This window comes from Cajanus cajan, chromosome 8, assembly GCF_000230855.2.
Source record: "Cajanus cajan strain Asha chromosome 8, NIPB_CcT2T_4, whole genome shotgun sequence".
Taxonomy (NCBI): domain Eukaryota; kingdom Viridiplantae; phylum Streptophyta; class Magnoliopsida; order Fabales; family Fabaceae; genus Cajanus; species Cajanus cajan.
In genome coordinates, this window is record NC_138524.1 from 8,409,692 (window position 1) to 8,420,251 (window position 10,560).

Here is a 10,560-nt window from a genome sequence, read left to right on the forward strand (position 1 = left end):
AGAGAGAGAGAGGAGTGAGAGTGAGAGAGATATAGAGTAGATAGAGAGAGAAAAGAAATAGAAACAAAAAGAGAGAGAAAGAGAGAGATTTTATTTTTAAAAAATATATTATGGCATTTTTATATCCATTAAATTTTTCTCCTAATTTAAAAAAGTTGGATTCCAATCTCCATGATTTTTTTTTTTTTGTGAAAACATAAGATAAAAGTAATTCTCGAAAAATTATATTTCTAAGTAATTTTTAAAAAGTTATAAAATATGATAAAGTAAGATTACGCTTCCTAAAAAAGGATAAAAAATTAGTAGTGGTAATAATTTTAAAGTTAGAGATGAAAATAGGTCAAGTCCTAAATATAGTCTGACTTCTTTAAAATCTAGTCTAATCTGACCTATTAAATAAAAAGGTCAAATTTAGACTTTTAAAAATTCTATTTATATAAAAAAGACTAAACTTAAATTTATAAAAAAAAAAAGTCTGTTAGATTTGATAGGTTAAACTATTAATTTATATAATATAATAAAAATTAATATATATATATATATATATTATTTAAAATATAAATAAATAATTTATAAAAACAAAAAACAAATATTTTCAAATATTTTTTATACAATCATCTTTTTTATAAAATAAAAATAAATTATTAATATTTTAAAAAATCATACAATTATTTTTTTAATTATAAATTTATAGAATTGACTCAATTCATATATTCAAAATCTGATATCACATGATATATTCCTATCTATATTTAATATGATAAGTTATGAAAAAGAGGAGAACCCAATTGGACTTCAGATCGATCCCATTCTCTTTCATATTCATTCTTTGTATGTTTTTGTTTGACACAGCATTCATTCTTGTCCCCAACCCATTCTCTTTCATATTCATTCTACGTATGTTTTTGTTTGATACAACATTCATTCTTGGCTCGTCAATCACTTGAAACAACGTCAAACATACATAAAAAAAAAAAAGTTATACAAATACTTTATTATGACCTAGATTATATATTTATAAAAAAAAAGTAAATAATTAATCTTATTTAATAGAAATCAAATTACGTTGAATAAGTTTTTCGGAATCCAATTTGTATTGGTCCAACATTTCACTACATTATGATAATTAATAACTCTTAACAATATATTTTATAACATTATTTTAGACATATTTTCTTGATCAAAATTTATTAAAAAATATCAAACCATAAATAATAATAATATTATAAAATAAAAAAAGTAACCTCAGATAAAGATACGTTCGAAAGTGAAGTTATGAACAAACAAATTAAACCCAAGCATGAGCACACGGTTTTCTCTTCTGTATCTATCTATAAAACGAAGGAACAAGAAGTAAAAAAAATGGAATACAATTTCTCACTGAACCAAACGCTAACAACTCACCGATGCGGAGCGATCCGTTAAAGTGGGGTGTGGCTGCGGAAGCATTGAAAGGGAGCCACGTGGAGGAAGTGAAGGCGATGGTGAGGGATTTCCGGGGGAAGGAGGTGAGGCTGGGCGGCGAGAGCATGAGGGTGGGGCACGTGGCGGCGGTGGCGGCGTCGACGGCGAAGGTGGCGGTGAAGGAGGCGATGAGGAAGGGAGTGAATGCGAGCAGCGAGTGGGTGATGGAGTGCTTGAAGGAAGGGTGGGATTGTTATGGGGTCACAACGGGCTTCGGTGCCACCTCACACAGGAGAACCTCTCACTTTAGGCCTTTGCAAATTGAACTCATTAGGTACTTGCTTTTTTTTCTATGTTATGGGTATTCTTATTCTATTCCTTTTCAAAACATTAGGTAAGTTATAAGTTTTGAAATTTTTCATGGTTTAACTTGATTATTAATCATTAATCATTAATAATAAGAGAATATTTTTAATTACTTTTAAAAAATATTTCCTCTATTCCTCCTGTTGAGACACGTAAGAATTAAAAATGAACTTTTTTTATAAAAAAAAAAAAGAAAAAGAAGAAGTAATGTTATATTGAATTTTAAAAATGATATATAAATAGAAAAAAAATTAAAAAAATAATTGACAATTTAAAAGAAATGAAAATAATGTAAAATAATTGTCGGAATAGTCTTATGTACTTTACATAAATACATAATTAGACAATAATATTTATATTACCGATGCATTCTAATTAACTATTTTAAATTTACCCCTAATTTCTTCTTAGTTACATAATGTTTAATTATTTTATAATATCCTATAATTTTTTCAACTTTTCTAACTATATTTTATTGAATCAATGTATGGTTATTAGAATATTAAAATTGATGAGACATTATAATGATAATTAAAATGGAGTGAAAAAAATAATAGAATTGGTGAATATTTTAATAAAATTAATTTTGAAGTTTATAGGGTTAGCACTACTAGAAAAATGTCATTTTCTTGCGAATTTTCCTACAAAAAAATATTCGTAGAAATTTTTTATGAATTTTTTTGCAATAATAATTTCACAAAACTTTTTTATGAACTTATTTGTGAAAAATAATTTACAGATATTTCTTACAAATTTTTTTATGAAAAATAATCTACAAGAAATTTTTGCAAATTTTGATATAATTTTAATGATCATAGAATTTTTTTTCCAAGGTAAAAATTTGCAAAAAATATTGTAAGAATTTTATTTTGTTTCTTGCAAAAATAAATTTGCAAGTAATGTTCATTAAATGGTAGAAAAATTTCGCAGGTAAATTTTCCTGCGGATTTTCCTGCCAATTTTAATCCGCAGGAAAAATAAAAAAAATATTTAAATTTATAAGTTCAATATTTTAAAAAAAATTCAAGTCTCACATCGATTAAATATAAAATAATTAAAGAGTATATAAGTTGGGACAACACTTACCTTACAAGTTGATTTGTATGGTTGAGTGTTAAGCTTATAATCTACAATTTTAGAATTTAAAAGATTATGTATCACATGTTGGAGGCGTGGAAACAAATGTTTCGGATGAATTCATTATGAGTATTTGAAAGTTGAAGAATTATTAGTAGAATTTGTAGTAATTTCTTTAATTTTCTTTTGTAAAAAATATTCATGCATAATTTTTTGTAAAAAAATTCTCAGGAAAATTTTCTGCGAATTTTCTTTTATAGGAAGCTTTCCTGCGAATTTTTTCGCAGGAAAATTTCTTTTAAATTTAAAATTCACAAAAATATATTATACATGAGAGTATTACTTGCAAATAAAATTTCGCAGAAAAATTCATAGGAATAATGTTTGTTACGGATTTTAATACAAAATTTACAAGAAAAGTCGCATGTAATTAATAAGAGAAATTCTAGTAAGGTAGGGTAAAGTCTCTCTCGAACTCAAGTATTTGTATTGTAGCTTACTATTTCCGTTCTAATTAATTTATCATATAAAATGCTTAGATTTCTATATATTTAATATAAAAAAATGTAAAGGTATAAAACTTCAATTTTTAAGTTTGCGGTAAGCGTCATATAAATCTGGCTATTTATTTCCGAGTTTCATCTAATTTTATCTAGGAAAATATGATATTTATTTTTGAGAAATTTTTATTATATTCTATTTCTTTTAAGAGATGTGATTTTATATATATTATATTTAATATTTTTTATGTTTCTTAAATTTTATTTCTTTTACACTAATTATGTGACAAAATCTCAAATTTTCAAAATAAATATTTTTATATTATTTCCATTTTAAATATTAAAATATTCATTACATTTATTTTTAAAAATATATCCTATTTTTTAAAATATGAGCTACTTATATAATTATATTGATACGAAAAACACTAGATAGATAATTAGAAATGTGACATGCAGAAGCGAATTTCAGATTTTCTACTACGGTGAATAAAACTTCTGAACCCCGTAATAGTTTTTCTTTTGTCTACAAACAATGTGTTTACACACGAACCAAAAGGGTAAATTTTAATTCAATGAGATTTTCATTACAAACATAAAGGAGGAGGAAAAACTTGTCACAAAAATATGCTCATCTAGTAAGATTTTATAAACCCTGAGAAGAAAGAATATTATATCACATTAATATGGAGAAAATATTTAACTCCTTAAAAAAAATCCACTTTATACAGACAAAACATAACTAATACATTTGGGTTTTAATTACAACCCAATTAATACAAAAACTAACCAAAAATCCAAAAGAACTAGTTAAAGTACTCTTAATTATTAAAACCCTAAATTATATTGATTAGAGCTTATTCACCATGCTAGATTCATATTAATTCCAAATTATTATTTAAATCATATACTTTAATTTCTTATAGACCAAAATATTCACTTTGTTGTATCAAAGCTTCAATCAAGTTCACCCAAGTTATCCCATTTGCTTATACCATGACCAAAATTTGCATCAATTATAATAAACGACGCTTGTCATGCCTTTTATAACTCTCTTAGTTTGAATTCTTGTCATTGGACATTCACCAATGAATTGCTTCTAAATGGCTTTGGTTGGTCTTCTTTATGTCCAATTGTCCATCATATAGTTTTATTCATTTGAATTATGTATATTTCTTATTTTATATTTTAAACTTCAAATAAATTAAAAAAATGCATGAGATACTTGATATCATGCTTGTTACAGGCTTTTAATGTCATTAGCAACCCTAAAATATGTTAACCATGCACTTCCCAAGCACATTGTGGTTCATACTAGAAATCATGTTTGTTACAGGTTTCTGAATGCTGGAATTTTCGGAAACGGGACAGATCAAACTTGCCATACCTTGCCACACAGTGTTACAAGAGCTGCAATGCTCGTGAGAATCAACACCCTTCTTCAAGGCTACTCTGGCATCAGATTTGAGATCCTAGAAGCCATTGTAAAACTACTCAACCACAACATCACACCATGTTTGCCCTTGCGTGGTTCAATTTCAGCCTCAGGTGACTTGGTTCCATTTTCATACATAGCTGGACTCCTCACAGGAAGGCCTAACTCAAAGGCCGTTGGTCCCAATGGTGAAACCCTAAGTGCTGAAGAAGCCTTCCATCTTGCTTCTATTGGGGAACACTTCTTTGAGTTGCAACCTAAAGAGGGTCTTGCACTTGTTAATGGAACTGGAGTTTGTGCTGGTTTGGCCTCTCTAGTTCTATTTGAGGCTAACATCTTAACCATCTTATCTGAAGTCATGTCTGCAATTTTTGCTGAGGTCATGCAAGGAAAGCCCGAGTTCACAGACCATTTGGCACACAAACTGAAGCACCATCCCGGTCAGATTGAAGCAGCAGCAGTGATGGAACACATCTTGCATGGAAGTGCTTATGTTAAAGCAGCACAAAATTTTCATGAGATAGATCCTGTACAAAAGCCTAAGCAAGATAGATATGCTCTTAGAACTTCACCACAGTGGTTAGGTCCTCAAATTGAGGTTATAAGGCAAGCCACAAAATCCATTGAGAGGGAGATAAACTCGGTTAATGATAACCCTTTGATCGATGTGTCAAGGAACAAAGCTTTGCATGGTGGCAATTTTCAAGGTACCCCAGTTGGGGTTTCAATGGACAACACAAGATTAGCCTTGGCAGCCATTGGAAAACTCCTCTTTGCTCAAATGTCTGAGCTGGTAAATGATTTCTACAATAATGGTTTGCCTTCAAATCTCTCGGGGGGTCCTTGTCCAAGCTTGGATTATGGATTCAAGGGTGGGGAGATAGCAATGGCTGCATATTGTTCTGAGCTTCAGTATCTTGCAAACCCTGTCACTAATCATGTACAAAGTGCTGAACAACACAACCAAGATGTGAACTCGTTGGGACTGATCTCTTCCAGGAAGACATCTGAAGCAGTAGAAATATTGAAGCTCATGAGTTCAACCTACCTCGTTGCACTTTGTCAAGCTATAGACTTGAGGCACTTGGAGGTGAATTTGAAGAACACGGTTAAAAACACGGTGAGCCAAGTGGCTAGAAAGGTCTTAACCTTGGGCGTTGATGGGGAGCTTCATCCCTCTAGATTTTGTGAGAAAGATTTGCTCAAAGTGGTTGATCGTGAGTATGTTTTTGCCTACATTGATGACCCGTGTAATGCCACGTATCCACTCATGCAAAAACTAAGGCAAGTGTTGGTGGACCATGCATTGCTGAGTCATGATGGTTTGGAAAGTAGAGATGCTTCCATGTTCCTGAAGATAGGTTCTTTTGAAGAGGCACTGAAGAATGTGTTGCCCAAAGAGGTTGAGTGCACATGGAATGGCTTTGAGAGACGGAGTTTACCTATCCCTAATAAAATTAAGGAGTGCAGATCCTATCCACTTTATAAATTTGTGAGGGAGGAATTAGGAACTGAGTTTCTAACTGGGGAGAAAGTTAAGTCCCCTGGAGAAGATTTTGATAAAGTTTTCAATGCAATTAACCAAGGAATGATGATAGACCCACTGTTTGAATGCCTCAAAGATTGGGATGGTGCTCCTCTTCCTATACGTGGGGAACCCATGATAGACTGATCACTGTAAGGGACACATTTATCGGTGGAATTTAGCACGTCTCACATTTTGAAAGTTCAATAATGTTTTAAACACGTGCAGGAGAGGAGAAATGTAATATCTATTTTATACTAAAATCACACGTGATAATTGATAGAATATTTAAAAAAGTAAATAAAATTTATCTAGTTGAAGTTTAAATTTTAAAACTTTTTCTTCAAAATTGTGAAGGTCTAATGTGTATCCACGCTGAAATTAATCTTTGCTTGTCAATCTCTTGATCGAACAATTTTTCAACAAAGAATATAAGAAAGAAAAAAACTAATTTTCTTATGCTTTTTCTGTGTGTATATACCTCCACAGTAGAGTTGTATATTTATAAATATGTAAACATATTTATTCTCTCAGCAACGGCATCCATATCCTATCTTTTAAAAAATAGGAATTATCAAATATCTAAAAATTAATTTTTATCTTTTTTTTTTTATCAAAATCACTTTTGACTAGGTCAAAATTCAAATTGTCTTTCAATTTGAAATTGAAAAATTGACGTATTTTTCTATCTTAATATAAACTAATATTATTTATATTTTGATGCTAGTAAAAAATAAATAAGTAATATTTTATTTATATGAAAAATATTTATTTGATAAAATCAAATTCTTTAATTTAATTATCAAATAATAAATTTTCGTGAGCAAAGATTAAAACACTTATTAGTGTGTGACCCTGTAAATTCAAAACTAAACCGGTAGTAAATTAACTACATTAATTTACTAATCAAGGTTAGCGTCTAGCAACACTCTTTAACATCTGAATAGTATAAAATAATATTTTCAAGAATCTTTAGAAGATTAACATAAAATTTCCCTCCATCATTTTACCGCTCTAAATTAACTTTAGAATATGGTTTAATTGTCAAATTCTAATAAATTAACATATAATGAAAAATACAAGAAAAATCCTTTTTTCTTTATTATTATTTCAATTTCCTTGGCCAAGGTCTTTATTTTCATTATAGAGCTCAAACCAAGAGTCGATGAATCCCTTCTTGATTAATCATTTAATTCTACAAGAATTTAATTGCACCCAATAATCATTTAACTAACACATTTAGGTATTAGGTGTCCGAAATCAAAATATAATAAATATCTTGTTAATTATTATGATAATCTCAAGTCTAAAGAAATTATATATTTCTTCTTAAGAATTTTCTATTGACAAAATTTTAAGGTAATACATAACTATTAGGAATTCTCTTTTATAGAGTCTGTTCAATAGTCATATCCATATATGCACTATTTATATGAGTAATTTAATAAATGAGATCTATTAATCTCTATCCAATAAAGACTGTTACATATATATTGATCTATGTAGATTAATAATGTTCTATCCTCAATAATCCTACGATTAAAAATAATTTAGATAAAATTAAAAAAAAAATGATAATAAAGCACAATCTTATTAATGCATATTAAATAGATTGGATCTTGGGCATACATCTTATTTCCAACACATTTGTCTCTAAATACATACATACGTATTGATTTGGTACATATAAATCCAATCATATATTAAAATTCATAGATATATAGTAAGAAGTTTATATGGAGTCATGGGTTGCTGGTGTGGAAAAATAGAAAAAACTCAATAAAATAGAGGAGATTGTATTACTCTTGTCGCACAAACTACATGAATTGATACTGTGTTTATAGTAATAAAGTGAGGATAACCATGACGAAACCTTTTAGTTAACAGACAAAATGTATATAATTTCAACAATCCATATATTTGATAGTTACATAAGAATAATGTCCTTTCTAATACTGATTAACGACCCTTTGTTTTCTAATTATTATTTAACATCCCCTTAATAAGAAATTTTTTAAAAGAAATTGCATGCCAAAGTCTTGCTCTCAATTTCTAAAATCTTCAACTTTGAGAGACTTGATATAAATATATACAAGTTAATCTTGAATTTCTTCACATGAACTAGATCTACATCTTTCTTGACAATATATCCTTATAAATGAGATGGTACATTATGTTTATGTGCATGCTTCGTTTATAAAACATTTAATTTTTATGCTGTAAGAAATTGTAGTCACATACTCTACTTTACTGGTAAAAAGTATAAAAGTGATTCTTAGAGTTGTAAGTAAAAATAGGATCACTCATTAAAAATACCCTTGATTAATTAGGAAGTCTTGTCTTTAAGGAAATTAAAAAAACACATTTCTCTTATGTTCTTACCGGAAATCTGTTGTAGAGATGATCCTCTGAGTAAGATTGGTGAGCCTCCTTCGCTAGTACGCTTGATGCTCCAAGATGGGGGTGGTACCTGCAAAAGAGACTCTGATGCTAAAGTTAGTGTTTGTGGGTGTATGAGTCTCGTATAAGTAATGCACGTACCTTTGTGTGTATTAGGATTTTGTTGGGCCTTAGACCCGAGATCAGTTTATGACCTAATTGGATAGCGAGCCGATGTCGCCTAGCGTGTGTCCGAGGTCACTCCGCGCTGTGATGCCGAGCTCAAGCTCGGCATAGCGGTACGGATAGTACATTAGCCCCCCGAGCTCTGAAGACCGTAGGTCGAGGAGTTAAGACCGAGCTTGACAAGGGGTCGTGACTTTTCGCGTACGCCTATTTGTCATGACGCCATGTGTCATAACCGTCACCTCGTTCCCATAACGCGTGGGCAGCGCGGTGACAAGATTGTATTTTTATTTGTTTGATGACGTGGCCTCTTTGGGCCGATGTGGTGTTCCGATGTCCATGTTTCATGGTCGGGCTGAGGAGCTCGACAATAATGAGCTTACTGCTTGGTTAGGCTGGTAAACCTTTGACCGAATCAGCAGATTGGTGAGGGACAAGTCGGCAACTCGGCTGGCCAGTACACCTTAGATTTTCACATTAGAAGAATCACTAGAGGAAAAATTCCCTATTGCCATTTCTTAAAGCATTGAGAATATGGAAGAAACAACTACAACAAAAAGAAAATATCAAAGAACTAGAGACAACCGGAACTAAGAAGAGGAGGGACGAATATAAAACAAATAACAGGGAAAGTTGAGAAGAAGAGAGAAGCAAAGGAAGTTGTTGTTGCTGAAATGGTACAATGAATGAGAAGAAAGAAGCGTATAGTTTTCAAACAATTAGGATATGGATAACAAACTATCATGGCATGTTTTTGTTAGAGAATGTTCAAAGTATCTTACAAGGAGATAATACTAAAACAAAAACCTTATTCCGCTTGGTGAGGTCGACTACATGGATTACACGATTTCATTAGGGTTACTTAATCCTCATAGATCTTATTCATCATGTGATTCCTCTTAAAAACTTCCTGCAATGTTCTTCTTGGTCTGTTTTACAGAACTAAAAATCATGCAATCTACTCCTTCGGCACAACCATCCCCCACATGTAAGACGTTTTTTGCCTCACCTTATTTACCCACGAAACAACTTATGCCTCCTGCGTTTCTTATATCCCCTTCGTTTCCAAAATTAAATGTTTAGGACTACTGGCGTTCTAGTTAGACTGTTGCGAGCGTAACAAAAAAAAAATATGCCGGTAAATATAATCTTTTAAATTATTTATTTTAAAAATATATTTTTTAATTTAAATTGGCCAAAAAGACCCATAAACACTTATCATTATTTTTTTACGGTGGTGAATACTCTAGAGACGGAAAAAAAAAAACACTTATCATTATTTTTATTATTGAGTGCTTGCAATAGTATTGACTCTCCATCCTTTTCTTTATCACGCATAGTAGCTCTTTCTTTAACATTAGCTCTACAGCCCAAGAAAAACACTATACTTACAACAATTATAACATTCGACATTAAGTTTATCATGTTTCTTTTCATTTGTTTCTACCAAAATTTTCTTTTTCCTCTTCCTCTGCCATGGCCACTTTGACTTTAAAGACTTATTCCAATGGTTCATCATATTTTCTCTTAAAACCCTCCATATGATTGAAGTAAACTCGTCATTATTGATACTAAATCATTTGACTCTTTAATCGCACGAATCACATAATCAATTTTTTCTATTAAAAAAAAAACTCTACTACATGAACTTCTTCCACCGCTTCTCCATAGCGCTTTATTTGATTCAC

General features: G+C 30.6%; 1 protein-coding gene across 1 annotated transcript; it reads left to right on the plus strand.

Moving 5' to 3' along the window:
* The first annotated feature begins 1,259 nt into the window (after positions 1-1,259).
* Positions 1,260-6,656, plus strand: LOC109793961 (phenylalanine ammonia-lyase). The gene is made up of 2 exons (XM_020353436.3): positions 1,260-1,738; positions 4,684-6,656. Exons 1-2 carry the CDS (start codon positions 1,407-1,409, stop codon positions 6,452-6,454), a joined length of 2,103 nt encoding a protein of 700 aa, XP_020209025.2. The 5' UTR covers positions 1,260-1,406; the 3' UTR covers positions 6,455-6,656.
* Positions 6,657-10,560: the final 3,904 nt, after the last annotated feature.